Raw genomic sequence first — 14405 nt, 5'->3', positions numbered from 1 at the left:
GTAAGGCAACGACAACAGAGCTGCAGATGAATGCTTACGACGTAAACAAGTAACATCATACTCAACTGTAGATAAAGGCTAACAGAGACACCTTTGATTACACAAAGTGTGGTCATAATTGAAGTTAAGAGTAGGACTGTTGAGTCATGAGAGATTGTACAACAGCCATTGTTGATTGGTGTTGATGATTCTCAACTATGTGAGATGCCACTGATGATGATGCTGATGAACGACATAGGATATCAGTCGTGTATAGTATATTTGTCAGCATTTATGTGCTGGATGGTGATGGAATGGATATTTTTTGTTGTCAATATATGTTGCATTGTTTCGTTTCACTGACATGTTGTGGTTTGATTTTGATGTAGAGTATGATGTTGAAATAGAATGCACAGTAAAATGTGTTTGGTGCTTGCAGTCTTGAAATACGTCATTTTTTATAGGCATCACCCGGCAATCTTCAGCAGTTTGAAGATGTTCTGTTTGGTAGCGTTGACATGTCATTGTCATCTGGGGCTCTAGCAGTCAACGTTGGGTCTAAAGACATGGCCAGAGTAGGCACAGCAACAAACACGTTGTTACAAAGTGTCAACAATGTACAATAATTTAGGTTGTTGGAGTTGCGTATGTTGACGTGTCGTTGAGAAAGATGCATGTTTGTGAATTTGTTGACAATGAACAATTTTCAAACTTTGAAGTAAGTTTAGCTTTTTAGTACATATTTATATTTCATATCTCATACATGAAGTTTTGGCACGTTAGGCTACGATTATTCAGCTGGGTCCAAAGGAGTGCATAATACCTCATGTTTCTAGTCAATCAACTGAAAGCAATAAACTCAAGCAGGTGGCAGAACGAAATGGTCTGCTTGTGTCTGAGAAGAAAAAAGGCATGACAATAGATGGACAACGTTATTGTGTAGTGTTGTTGTGAGACTCTGTGGTTGTAGTGGACTACCACACTAAGGATATCATACAAGATATGAACCGGCTTCTGAAGCTGTCGTCAGGCAGTGCTGCAACACTCAGTAAGTATGTATTACCGTGACCAGTAACTACATAGCATGACCAACTAGTTACCTAGTCGTGTAGGAAAGTCAGTGAACTGACATGCAGACGACAGCTTGATGTATACAATATAAATGAAGCTGTTTGATTGTGTTTATTTCTTGTTGTGCAGGTGAGATGGAGCTTCATGTGGCTATGAGTTCACTTTCTGCTCTTATCAAATACTTGGAGGTTTAGCTTTTATTTAGTCAGTGACTGTGCGAGTAGTCGCATCATTTATTTATGGATGTCCGTGTTAGCTGTTGTCAGATGAGAGCAACTTTGGTCAGTTTACACTACAGATGTTTGACTTGAGTCAATACATGAGATTGGATGCGTCGGCAGTCCATGCTCTTGGGTTGCTTCCTCATCCTGCTGACAGTAAGACTGTCATGTGATTTATGAATGTTGTCATAGAGTCGGACGATAGACTCTCATGTAGTCAACAGTCTGATCACTGACATAAGTTGGTGTCATTATTTCAGTGCATACAATCTCGTGGTGTCTTGTTTGTTGTTTGGACTGTCTCTAATCGAAATGTTTGGTTGATAGAGTCTCATTCCCTTATTTATGAGAGTAGAGGTAATGCATTGTCATTTGTATTTGTAGGAGGGAATAAGAATGTATCACTGTATGGTTTGTTAAACAAATGTAAGACAGCTCAAGGGCAGAGGTTGCTGTATCAGTGGGTCAAACAGCCATTGACAGACAAGAACAAGATTGGTAACGTGAAATTGCATGTTGTCTGTGTTTTTGTAATACACGCATTGATTAACAATATTGTTCTGGTAGAAGAGAGACTGAACCTTGTTGAAGTTCTAGTTGACGACACGGGGTTAAGATTGAATCTACAGGTACAAGATCAGGTTTATGAGTTGTCTGTATGGTAGAATTAATATTTATATGCTAAAGCACTACATAGGTCTCCAATTCTAAAGAGGAATTTGGAACACAACTCGTAATTTCATGTTTTGTCACATGTACAGCAAGACATGCAAGGCAATCACGTGTTTCTAATTCAGAGAATGAGAATAGATTTGCTTGTGCTCATTGCATGGTTTGAGTGTATAAGCTAGTATGTGTACGTACTGTAAACAGTTTTGGTGCGTTTACAGTAAATAATTGATTATTTATATTAGTAACAGCAAATTTTTTGTTTGTTTATGCACAGTGAGGCATTGGATAGATTAGAGTTGTAGAATGTCGATAATGCGAGAAGATTTGCTAGATTTACAGCTAATACCATGCCTGAGCTCATAGTATCGGTTTTGTTTACAATGATATATTGCACTGGTCTCTGTACTTGTGGGTATTTAGGTGGTAGACCACCCAGTAGTTGACACAGGAGGATATTTAAATTTAATCAATGGTTTGTTTGGTTTTGTTTTGTTCTAATGTCTGTCAGTCACATTTGAGTTGTAGCGTCACAACTCTCAAACAAAAAGGTCATCAAAACATGCAAAATTTCTTGTACATTGTTGTGCATTTTGAGGAAGCTGTCTACTTGTGTAACACGCAATTCTTCTTTTCTATTTATGTTTTATTTAGTTAAGTCAATTAGCAGTTGTTTAGACTTACTATGTATCATTGCTGTCAATAGGATGAACACCTAAAGCGATACCCAGACTTTTACAGACTTGCGAAACGACTTCAGAGACAGAGAGCCAATCTACAAGTCAGTTGTATTTACTACTGCAAGAATGGTTGTTTCTGACTGTCTATGTCCAGGACTGTGTTAAAGTATATCAAGGTCTCTCCAGACTACCTGTAGTTGTTGCTGCACTGGAAAATTATTCAGGGAAATACAGCTGTCTTGTCCATGAAGTGTTTGTTGGTGAATTAAAGGTATTTCCAGTGCTTTGTTTTTCATCTCATATAGCTGTTAATGCCAGTTCTTTACAAGGAATTGTGCGAAGACTTTCAGAAGTACTTGGATCTAGTTGAGACAACTGTCGATCTGACTCAGGTTGAAAATCATGAATTTCTCATTAAACCCGAGTTTGATGAATCTCTTCAAGGTTGGAGATTTCAATCACTGTTGAGAATGGTAGAATTTTGTTTGATGCCATATTGTGTAGATACTCGTGATAAGATGGACGATATTGCAAGCAAGATGCCTTCTGTTTTAAACAAGGTACTGCACGTTAACTTCATACGCTATGCATTGTTCATTGACTGTGTGCAGAAGGTGACTTTTCTCAAATGAGCAAATTTGTATTAAGAGTCAAACCATTGAAATTAGCTCTTCATTGAGTTCTATGACAATCCAATGCATTTTGCACTGTACTTGACTCAGGACCTGAGCATCCACAGGCAATTGTGGCAACAATCACTAACACATGAATTTCACTGTTATCAGTGGCGTACCCAGGCATGTTTTCAGGTTGCCCAGAAACCCCTCTAGAGGTGGGCGTCACTTTTAGTGTTAACGCAAGTGACTATTAGCGAGAGTGCTGAAGGATATTTCTTTTCAGAATTGTTGTTTAACTCACAACTTGACCCTTTATCATCACAAGTCTAAACATAGAGCTAACATTTTGAGGGTTAGGGCTAAGGTTGTGAAGTTTAGGGCTAAAGTTGTGAGAGTTAGTGTTAAAGTTGTGAGAGTTAGGGTAAAGTTGTGAGGGTTAGGTTTAAAGTTGTGAGGGTTAGGGCTAAAGTTGTAAGGGTTAGGGTTAAAGTTGTGAGGGTTAAAGTTGTGAGGGTTAGGGCTAAAGTTGTGAGGGTTAGGGTTAAAGTTGTGAGGTTAGGGTTAAAGTTGTGAGGGTTAGGGCTAAAGTTGTAAAGGTTAGGGCTAAAGTTGTGAGGGTTAGGGCTAAAGTTGTAAGGGTTAGGGCTAAAGGTGTGAGGGTTAGGGCTAAAGTTGTAAAGGTTAGCCCTCACAACTCTAACTCTAACCCTTACAACTTTAACCCTAACCCTCACAACATGTAGCCCCAACCCCGATGACTTTAGTCCTATCCCTCACAACTTTAAACCTAACCCTCACAACTCTAACCCTAACTCTCACAACTTTAAACCTAACCCTCACAACTCTAACCTTAACCCTTACAATTTTAGCCCTAACCCGCACAACTCTAACCCTAGCCCTCACAACTTTAACCCTAAGAAGATTGTTAGATTATTGATGTTATGCAATAGCAACAGGCTTGAATTAGGACTCATCTGTGAATGGCAACCAAACCGTGTTATGACATTGATATTAGTGTGTCTTGTTGTCATTAACTTTTGGAAACCCCACCAAGAAAATCCTGGGTACGGACGAGCCTGGCTATACTAAATGTTTGCTTATTACTCTCTATGAACTTAGATGTCTTAGCAAAGGTTGAACTACTTATTTGCTGATATTGGACTTACAACAGCTTTTAGGTTCGGTTTGCATGACCGTTGTAATTCCTGTTTCTTACTTTGCTTTGCATTTCTCACCATTTAGTGCTATTGCATAAACTTAACGCTTAGGCTTTATTACAGCTACATTTGTAAGGGATGTTTGACAAAATTTATTGTTTTACGTTGTGTATGTGGGTGGATAAGGTTGTAACTAAATTGTATGTACACGTACCCCTCCTGTGCGTTTGGTTGTTTGTTTATCGAGTGGCCCAGTCTACAGTCGCACATGCCTACTTCTAAGTTTTTGTTTGATTAATTTGTTTTGTTTATTTGATTACGTAATCAATGAGCATTTGTGTGGACGTCACGTTGTGTGGGTATGCTACACTGTGTGCAGGCTGCAAGAGAGTTGAAACTCGAGCCTAACAAGTCAATTAAGTTAGAGTGCAACAGTCAGTTGGGTTATTTTCTTAGAGTCACTAAAAAGGTAAAAGCGTCTAATCGTGCAGCAATTTTTGACAGCACAGATTGACGAATGTTGTTTCAGGATGAGAAGTCTCTTCGAGGAAACAAGTCATTTACTTCTATTGACACGAATGCTCGTGGTGTTCGTTTCACGTGTTCTAGTCTACGTCAGTTGAATGACGAGTTTCTCAGACTGAGAGAGAGTTATAATGAATTGCAGTCTCACTTAGCAGCAGAAGTTATCAAAGTGGCCGGTACTGTCATGACATTGTAAAGTGCCTTGTTGAAAGTTGCTTTGTGACTGTCTGTTGTTGGAATGACAGCTGGATACTGTGACCCTCTACAGTCTCTCAATGACATCATTGCTCATCTGGACGTTCTCGTCAGGTTGTGTACATTTGTGCTATTTGTGTATATACCAATAGTCAAGCTGTACTAAGGTGACAGTTTAGTATATTAATTGAGTTTTAGTAAGTATGTTTGCATCTTGCATTTTGGCATGCTGCGAAGGGGCTTTTAGCATGAGGAGCATGGATAGTTCGTTCTATTCTAATTTTTGTTCAAATAATATTTTAACTTCATTGTAAATTTCCTTCTTCATTTGTGCCCAAACAATTACTACAGTAACTGGCACTCACGAACAGACTTGTATGCTGAAATGAGTCTGCACGGGAAGATAGGTTTTCATTCTTTGTTGAACCAAAATACTTACATAGTGATGTGAGCAGCATGGTAGTTAAATTTTTAACGGTGATTTGTTTAGACTCGTTTCACAGTCCAGCTTGCAAGGCCTACAAAGATGTGCGTGCAGTGTGTGTGTGTGTGTGTGTGTGTGTGTGTGTGTGTGTGTGTGTGTGTGTGTGTGTGTGTGTGTGTGTTGCATAAGTGAATGCAGCTTTGCGTAGTGTGCATGTGTTCCATTTACTGCTTTTAGTCATAGTTTATTAATAGTTCTAGACATGGTAGGTGCAATGTAATTTTTGGGCTGTAATTTCAATGTGGAAAACATCTGTAGGACATAGGACAATGTCCCACCAAATGTGTTGTATGTCCGACCAAATACTGCACCAGTGTTGGGACCTGTTTGGACAAAACATCCACCCATATGCATATATGATAGTGTATACCTTGTCTCTTAGCACATGATGGCCATTCCATGGCGTAACTGTTAATTTCATGAACTTAGGTACCTCCTAGCATGCTTTATTCGAGAAAACTTCAGCTGTCTTTAACATCATTTCTCCCTTGGAAGTTGGTTATCAAGAATTACATGCAAAATGGCTGCAGTGGGGAGGCACTTAATTAACTAGACATGTAACACCATACAAGAATGTCCTAACTAGGCTTATTCTGTCCAAGCCAAAATAATTGCCTATTTTCCACACTGAATTTGTATGTTTATTTGCTTAGTTTTGCTCACGTTGCTGCCAATGCTCCTATACCATATGTGAGACCAACAATTCTTGAGAAAGGTAACACTGAGAGTTTTTTCTGTTTTTTCGGACATCTGCTCTTTACTGCGTAGCAATCATTCATGTTCAGGTTCTGGCATTATTGACATTAAGGGCTCTCGGCATGCGTGTCTCGAAGTTCAAGATAACATCAGTTTTATATCTAATGATGCCACTTTTAACAAAAGTGAATATGTGACATGATTATTGCAGTTGTGGGTGTAGTAGTTATTTTTGTTTTTAGAAGAGAGAATGTTTCATCTTATAACTGGTCCAAACATGGGTGGAAAATCAACCTACATTCGACAGGTACACGTGTTGTTATTGGTTGTATTATTGTTTGTTACACTGTGTCCCACCATTGGTTACTTCAAGTCTTGCATAGCTAAACTGTTAGTACGGCTAGAGTGTGAGTGATGAAGTAGATTACAGATTTAGGAACATTGTATTATAGTCTGTATATGTATGTAGCATGTATGGTTCATATTAAACTACATAATTAAGATACTTGTGATGTGTTACTACTGTTGGACTTCAGTTAACTGCAAAGTTGTAGACGTAGCTTGAAGCATGAGGTGCATGAAAGTTGAAATCCAAGTGAAAACAATGCTGATGCAGTTTCTATAGGTTGGTGTTGTTGTGCTTATGGCACAACTTGGCAGTTATGTGCCATGTTGGGAGGCCACTATCACTATTGTTGATTCTATTCTTGCTCGAGTTGGTGCTAGTGACAGTCAGCTGAGAGGAATCTCAACTTTTATGGCAGAAATGCTGGAAACAGCTTCAATATTAAAAGTATTAGTGTCTTCTGATTATTCTATGTCTGTTATGAATATTGATGGGGATTTTATAGAGTGCTACCATGGATTCATTGATCATCATTGATGAGCTTGGCCGTGGAACATCAACTTACGATGGATTTGGTTTAGCATGGGCTGTCTCTGAGTTAGTCTGTTATATTTGCTATGTTGTACTTGTCTACTAGATGTTTGCAATTTTGTTAATTGTTTAGGTACATCTCAACGAAACTGCAGGCATTTGGCATGTTTGCTACTCACTTTCACGAATTAACTGAATTGGCACAAGTGGTTCCTTGTGTTGTAAACAGTCACGTTACAGCTATGACCACAGATTCAACTCTAACTCTTCTGTACAAAGTCAAACCTGGTAGGTGTGTGAGTGTTACTGTTTATCAGTGTAATGTATTTTTCTTATTGCAGCCTCTAGTTCCGCATTTTGGATTGTATTTGTATTATATGTTCTATCCCTACAGAATTGGTAAATTGATTAATGTTTTGAATCAAGAGGCAATATTGCCTAGCTTATTGCAGAGTTTAATTGTTGTGAATAGTCTGGGGAAAGTATGCAGATGAAGTGGTGTTCTGATTTTCTAGTTTTGCAATGTAAAATGATTTGTCTTGTAGCTGTACTGCTATGCTTTAGATGTTAGACAAGAAATTTGCAGATATACTGATTTTAAATTCTGCTTTTGATAGTGATAGTAAAAGTTGCTACCTTGAATTCAGTTTATGCAGCTCTGATTGATCTAAGCAAACAATTATGTTGTCACTTATGAAATAAGATGTAACTCTAGTATTGCATTGTTAGGTGCTTGCGATCGGAGCTTTGGTATCCATGTAGCAGAACTTGCTCATTTTCCATCACATGTGATTCAGGTCACATTTAATCTGAATTTTGACATGAGACACATTTGGATTTTGCATTTCATTGAACAGTTTGCTAAGCAGAAAGCTGAAGATCTGGAAGGGACTCATGGATTTTGGGATGTTGCAGATGATGCTGTTCCTGCTGCTAAACGACAAAAAACTGAGAAAGAGGTTCGTGTTACTGTCATTAACAGTAGTGTTGTAGTCAGTCAGTCAGATGGTGACAAAACAGTACAATCACTTGGTATGCTTTTCCAATTTATTAGGAAGGACTTGAGATAATCCGGGACTTTCTTGACAAAGTCAAAGTATGCGTGCAGTCATGTAATGCTGAGACGGATTTTGGGAAAGAAATGTTGAAGTTGAAAGATGAAGTACTTGACAGCCAAAATTCGTTTATACGGTTCTTACTAAAAGGCCATTCAGTCTGAATCTGAATTCAGTTAGACTGTATTGTGGGAAACAGTGCTGTAAGTTTGGAGAGATAATTTAAAAATAATGTGACACAACTGTATGTGTATTGTCTACAGTAATGAGTATACAGGCTGTTGTTTCATAACAAATACTCTGACTTGATATCGTATGCCTTATTTGCATGTCTGCTGAGTATAGAAATAGGATTCAAGAGATACCATGAGCAACTGACAGTTCATCACTTTGATTTTGGATCTCATTGAATAACAATCACTATTTACTGAACCGTATTAGTATTGCAGATTAATTATTTATTTAGTGCCAGCATGTGGTTGTAGCTATTTGGTTTTTGTAGAACTGACAGACTACTTGGATTAATTCTTAGAATAGGTTGTAAGCATTGCTTTGTACGTCTCGGCAGACAGATTTTCAGGGCTTGCTAAAACTGCAACAGACCTCTCTAATAGACATAATGAAACATATGCATTGGTCCCTACATGGAGTGCTAGACACTCAGTGGCGGATCCAGACCAGAAAAAGGTAAAATACTTGGACAATTTAGGGAAGTTTCACTAAATTTGGTGGATCAGCAGATGAACTTCATATCTACAACATGCAGTCAGGGTATATTAATTAATAATTTGCTATATTATACTAATGTACTCATCAAAAACAGGTAACTGCAAGGATGTTACAGTATCTAGAAAACTTTATCCAAAATTGCATCATAAGCAAGTCGAAGTCCATTGAGCCATTGTTGACCCATTGTACTGTTGACCTTGTGTGGTTCGGGGACGTCACTGATACTGCGCTGACAGGTACACCTAGTTACAGAAAGTATACAAATATTCTTTAAATAATAGAGTACTGAAGTTAGGAAACTAGTTTTTGTCACATTGTTTGATAGTGAGTGCTCTTTGGTTCTATTAAGAAGTCTCCCTCATGGTTGCCCATTTTGCTTTCCAGCAAGCAGTTCCATATCTAGGTTATCTGGTGAGTGAGGGTCATGTGTGTGTGTGTGTGTGTGTGTGTGTGTGTGTGTGTGTGTGTGTGTGTGTGTGTGTGTGTGTGTGTGTGTGTGTGTGTGTGTGTGTGTGTGTGTGTGTGTGTGTATTATACTGAATGAACAAAACTCAAGGAAACAGCCACTGCCTAATAGACACTCACACTCTTTTAGCAGTTTGGACTTTGAGTTTTGCATGACAAGCGTTCAATGAATACAAATTATTAATTAATTAACTATCTATTCTTGAGCTCGAAACTAATGTAGACAATCTAATTCTTCTCATTTTCCGAGACGTGAATCGTTCGAGTATCGATACATGCTTCAAAACGAAGGCTTTTTCAACTACAATGCTTGCCGTGTCTACCGTACTGGACCGACGTGTCATGTCAGAGTGAGTGACAATGATGCATATCTGTAAACGTTCTGAATATGTTTTACACCAATTTGTCAGCTTGTAATCTGGTTTGTGAGAACGGAGGTAGACTGACCGACAACTGCACGGAGTGTGTCTGTCCGGTGGGATACGGGCGGCCGGGAACGTTCTGCAAAGGTAGTCACTGGTTTCTTTTCAGAATGCTTGTTTTCGTGTTTCAACGGCGGTCAACCGAATGGTGAATGTACTGCCTGCAAGAACTGCTTGACCGATCCTTTTCTCGCAAGGTGCATGCATGTATGTGTATACCACACACACACACACACACACACACACACACACACACACACACACACACACACACGCACGCACGCACGCACGCACGCTCAGTGAAGAAACACGTACACTGTCTGTTTGTTGGTGTTTGTCTGAAGCCGTTGTCGACCATTCTCTCTACTGTAAACATTGGAGTTTTCAAGGTTATTGTAATCCGTCACACTATTTCTTAGAATCTATACCGCCACGCGTCATCAGTGTCCTCAAACTTGCAATTGTGGTACGTCACTTCAGATTGTCAGTGACGATCAATTGACCGAGTGCATGGCTGTGCATTATTACAATAGGTATATGTCGAGACATGGCGAAAAGTTCTATTAGTAAAAGAGTACAAAAAGCGGGTACTTTGTTCTACACGTACATGGCATGTACACTGATTATATGAAAAAGGAGTGCATCATGACGTGCGGATGGTGCTGAACATCAAATTCTCAATTCGAAAAACATTATTTATTACAACCGTGTCGACCAACCGACTACATCGCGTTTTGTATTTTACTGTTTGTCGCTCGCGTTTGATGGTCTTGCGTCACTGCATTTGTTACAAGGAAAGCTAAGAGGATTGACAACAGCAGCTACCTCGTTGTATTGCTGTACTATATCTGGACTTTAGGGCCCTGGGATGAGAGGAATCTATAGAATGACAGCCCATACAGATATATTTAGACCATGTCTCTCAAAACTCAGTAGTTACAGAGCGCTCGACTGCAAACGTTCCATCGCCGTGGTAGCCAGACTAGTAGCGCGCCCTAGTAGAGGCTCGGCATGACATGTAAAAACAGGGATAGACAGGATAGGTCGACACTCGAATCAACTAGACAACGACAAGAGCGATATGCGAATCGATTCGCTCTTGTCCGGGGAATTGCACCGACCCAACAGCTAGAACTGTGCAAAGTCCACCCAATAACAGTCAACTGCTGCTATGCAATTTCCCCTAGTGCTGCAACACGCCATGTCACGTTAGTACCGTTTGTATTGGGAGCTTAGCTGCCACTTCGACATTCTGCGTGCATGCTCAAATACAGTTGCGTGTAGTTGAACGTGTCTGACTGTGTTCAACGGGGGTGTCGCTGCTCGTGCATCCATACATGTTGAGTGTAACTAGAGAAAGTTATTGATAGTAAAACCCAAATCACATACTGTCGACATCATGAACTAGCAATCCCAGCACCGCCATTCTGCTAGCGTCATAAACTAAGCGACGCTAAAGGCGTATGATTGCTAATGAAACTTGTAAATTGACTTACTCGAAGAGAACTTGGCGCTTTCTCGTCGTAACTTCGATCTGTCAGTGTTTGCAATCATTCGCACCGCGCAAGCCTAGACGCTTGAAAACGTAACCAGAAGGTCGCCTCGCACATCTACACGCTCAAACGCAAGATGCAAATGTAGAGTGACGTAAATTTTGAATTACGATTTTTATGGCATTTTTGATGACGTTAGTGGGCATGACTACGCGGCGTTAACACGACTGACAGTTTGACAGGCGGCTTTGGGTAGTCATATTTGCTAGAAAGCGCGGCAGCAAGTGCCAGTCAAGCGACAGAATTCGCGGAGCTCGTTACACGAAATGAAGCTCTGCTTCCACGTATTTCTCTTGTTTCTGTGTTATGCGTATCACGCAGCTTGCGGTAAGAGAATAAATAGTTATGGTATATTGAAATATGAACAAAAATTGCTGTCTGCACGTTGTAGCTGCAGATGGGGTAATCGACTTGATGCCGCTGGTGCTAAACGAACCATACGCCAACGGCACAGTAAACAAGACTCTGTATCCTGTTTTGTTTGATTCTTCGGCCGCCAACATCAGTCGCATTTTGATGCAGCGTTTGCTCCGCAACGAAACAGCAAATCTTCGTTTACAGCTTGCTCTTCCCTCGACTAATCAGACGGCCAGCAGCTTTCGGTTGAACCGCATTCCAAGGAATGGCCAATGCAAGTCACTTTTCAGAGTCGACGTGTACCCGCTCCGACATCAGATTGTCTTCATCTTTTGCAACGGCAATAATTCGAGAGAGGAGACGTTCTACTACGACCTCAATCTAGATGAGACAACAGAACTGTCGTTTGTGTTCGCAAATGATCAACTTGTATTCTACATCAACTGCTCTAAGATATACTCGCGCTATGTCGCCAACGATAGAGCCTTTCGTACTAACGACGGTGATGATACCTTGTTTGCTGCATACTTCCTCTCGCGAGGGAACGGCATCACCGACCTTCGGGTAATTCGGCACATTTTTGCAGGCCTGCGTTATTGCTCACATCAAACTGTACATTGTCATGTGTTCCTAGGCTGCACAAGTCTTCTTCGACTCTGAGTGTGATGACGTTCCACGTCAATCTTTGAATGGTTTGTTTACAGTGTTGAGTAAATCAATCATCGCACCAACCATCCCCTTTTCTGTCTAGTTAACTACCCACGCACAGTAGCCATGCAGCTCGTGACGTAAATTTTTTCTCAACCTATTAAGGTTGCGTAATGACACGTGTACGCAATATTTACTGGAAATGACGCAAACCCCGACGAAAAGACGTAAACAGACGGTGGAGTTTGTGACATCAAACATGACGTCACCGTTTTTCTACCTTTCAATTTACGCATGTATTATTGTTCCTACTTTATGCCTAACCCTGCTCAGTCTCACCAAAATGTTTACCCATGCTCCCATCAGGCCCGGATTCAGGAATTTTTGAAAGAGGGGGTTGACCTGGTAGCAGTTATTTATAGCATTACTAATTTTCTCTTTCTATTGAAATTATTGAACCACGCCTATTGGAGAAGAGGGAGTTGCAACCCCTGAACCCTCATCGGGATCCGGGCCTGACCCATGGTACACCTTCACGTTTCTGTTGCTTTTGTTCTTAGATTTAGAACAAACAAAAGACGATTATTCAGATATTCTTGCTAATCAAATTAGTAGCTTAACCTCATCTCTAATGAAGTGGGAAGGATGTGAATGTGCAAAGTATTGCATGAGAGGAAGCGACAAAGTCAGTAACGGATCTCAATGGGACGTCGAACGTAAAACATGTCAATGTGTAAACGGAAGCATTATGTGCCATTGCAGTATTTCAACCTGCAACAATGGCACGACATTGTACCAAGACCCAATCCACGAATGCCCTACTTGTAAAGGTGAAGTCTAATTGAATGTTGCAAAAGTGGTAATTTAGCATATCGTCAACTTTTCATAGATGGTTGTCTGTTCGGTGGATCAATGTACAAACACGGAGAGAAAATGGCGGATGGTCCCTTTCAATGCATTTGTGCGGTACTTTATACATCATTGCATAAACTTCATATGTCTTCATCATGAGTTCCTTTGTCTATGTGTCTATGTATTATTTATAGGATGGCGAAGCGTCACTCTGTAGAGACACAAGATACATGAATGCACATCTTGATATTGCACCATCAGTTGGGCCAACACCGCAAGCACCAACAACACCAGTTATCCCCAAACCATCTAAAGGTAAACAAAAAGTTTGTCTTTTGTCATCCAAACTACTATTAAAATGTATTGTTTTAGGTTGTGGTTTCTGCTGTCCTGCGTCATATCAGTGTCATGATCAGATCGGGTACTGTGTGTGTAGCTGCTTGGGATCCAAGTGTACTGAATGTCAAGCCAATGCTATTGTACATCCACTAACTGGGAAATGCAGCAATATAGCAAAGACATTCTATCCGTTCCTGCAAATTTACAAATTGTATCTCAACCAATACGGTAATTGAGTGAGTATGAAAATGCATGAGAAATGATGAGACTTAACTGCTGTCATTCACTGTTGTATGTCGCTCTCTTTAATTATTTATGAATTTAATTATTTATGAACCAAATGATGGAAAACAAGATTCAATCTGTATACTGAAGCTGAAATTTTGTTTAATTCAGTTAATGTTAGAAGGATAGAATTCATCTACAGCATCTTTACCTCTAGGTAATCTAGACACGGTGTGTTTACAGGTTTACAAAAACCAGATTCATTCACTTTGTTAGAGGGTAAGCCTCACCAGTAACCGAACCTATAGAAGTCTTTAGCCACAAAGGTAGTTGATAGCATGAAATGGGAGAAGCTAGGCAAGACTTAATATCATGTGATCAACTGCAATGGCAGCATTCCACAGTTTAGCACTCAAATCAAGCTTGTTTTATGAACGCATAATGTAAATCCCACCAACACTTTTCTAAAAATAGCGTTGCCTGCATACAAAATCTGCAAAGCACAATTTGATGTTACCCATGAAACTCTTTCAGTAAAAATTCTAAACACGCTCCCAATTCTGTTTAGAAGCTCGAGGCAATCCAATTT

At 39.9% G+C, this 14405-nt stretch overlaps 2 protein-coding genes and 1 long non-coding RNA gene across 4 annotated transcripts in view; all 3 read left to right on the top strand.

Annotated features, from left to right (window-relative positions):
• Window positions 1–8522, top strand: part of LOC134186331 (DNA mismatch repair protein Msh2-like) — a 10860-nt gene extending 2338 nt beyond the window's left edge. Inside the window, exons 5-28 of one of the 2 annotated variants that reach the window (XM_062654259.1) lie at window positions 444–554; window positions 611–697; window positions 763–889; window positions 950–1027; window positions 1180–1238; window positions 1307–1427; window positions 1656–1769; window positions 1839–1900; window positions 2647–2721; window positions 2775–2891; window positions 2950–3064; window positions 3125–3180; window positions 4774–4863; window positions 4924–5095; window positions 5165–5228; window positions 6252–6313; window positions 6384–6479; window positions 6537–6601; window positions 6920–7087; window positions 7146–7237; window positions 7305–7459; window positions 7901–7968; window positions 8029–8130; window positions 8226–8522. In XM_062654259.1, coding sequence (XP_062510243.1) covers window positions 444–554; window positions 611–697; window positions 763–889; window positions 950–1027; window positions 1180–1238; window positions 1307–1427; window positions 1656–1769; window positions 1839–1900; window positions 2647–2721; window positions 2775–2891; window positions 2950–3064; window positions 3125–3180; window positions 4774–4863; window positions 4924–5095; window positions 5165–5228; window positions 6252–6313; window positions 6384–6479; window positions 6537–6601; window positions 6920–7087; window positions 7146–7237; window positions 7305–7459; window positions 7901–7968; window positions 8029–8130; window positions 8226–8390 — 2421 coding nt within the window. In that variant the 3' untranslated portion in view covers window positions 8391–8522. The remainder of the gene's footprint in view (window positions 1–443; window positions 555–610; window positions 698–762; window positions 890–949; window positions 1028–1179; window positions 1239–1306; window positions 1428–1655; window positions 1770–1838; window positions 1901–2646; window positions 2722–2774; window positions 2892–2949; window positions 3065–3124; window positions 3181–4773; window positions 4864–4923; window positions 5096–5164; window positions 5229–6251; window positions 6314–6383; window positions 6480–6536; window positions 6602–6919; window positions 7088–7145; window positions 7238–7304; window positions 7460–7900; window positions 7969–8028; window positions 8131–8225) is intronic. The other variant, XM_062654260.1, reaches the window with a different exon arrangement.
• Window positions 8523–9910: 1388 nt separating this feature from the next.
• Window positions 9911–10438, top strand: LOC134186339 (uncharacterized). The gene is made up of 3 exons (XR_009970956.1): window positions 9911–10039; window positions 10262–10308; window positions 10376–10438. It is a non-coding gene; the product is annotated as an uncharacterized LOC134186339 (long non-coding RNA).
• A 1623-nt stretch (window positions 10439–12061) lies between these two features.
• Window positions 12062–13960, top strand: LOC134187301 (protein NEL-like). Its single transcript, XM_062655416.1, has 6 exons — window positions 12062–12316; window positions 12387–12444; window positions 12961–13230; window positions 13290–13366; window positions 13447–13567; window positions 13625–13960. The coding sequence occupies exons 3-6, from the start codon at window positions 13032–13034 to the stop codon at window positions 13825–13827; spliced, it is 600 nt and encodes a 199-aa protein (XP_062511400.1). The 5' UTR covers window positions 12062–12316; window positions 12387–12444; window positions 12961–13031; the 3' UTR covers window positions 13828–13960.
• The last annotated feature ends 445 nt before the right edge of the window (window positions 13961–14405 follow it).

The sequence above is a fragment of the Corticium candelabrum genome, chromosome 11 (assembly GCF_963422355.1).
Source record: "Corticium candelabrum chromosome 11, ooCorCand1.1, whole genome shotgun sequence".
Lineage (NCBI taxonomy): Eukaryota > Metazoa > Porifera > Homoscleromorpha > Homosclerophorida > Plakinidae > Corticium > Corticium candelabrum.
The sequence above is the reverse complement of the archived record's forward strand: the minus strand, read 5'-3'. Positions and strand labels throughout refer to the sequence as shown.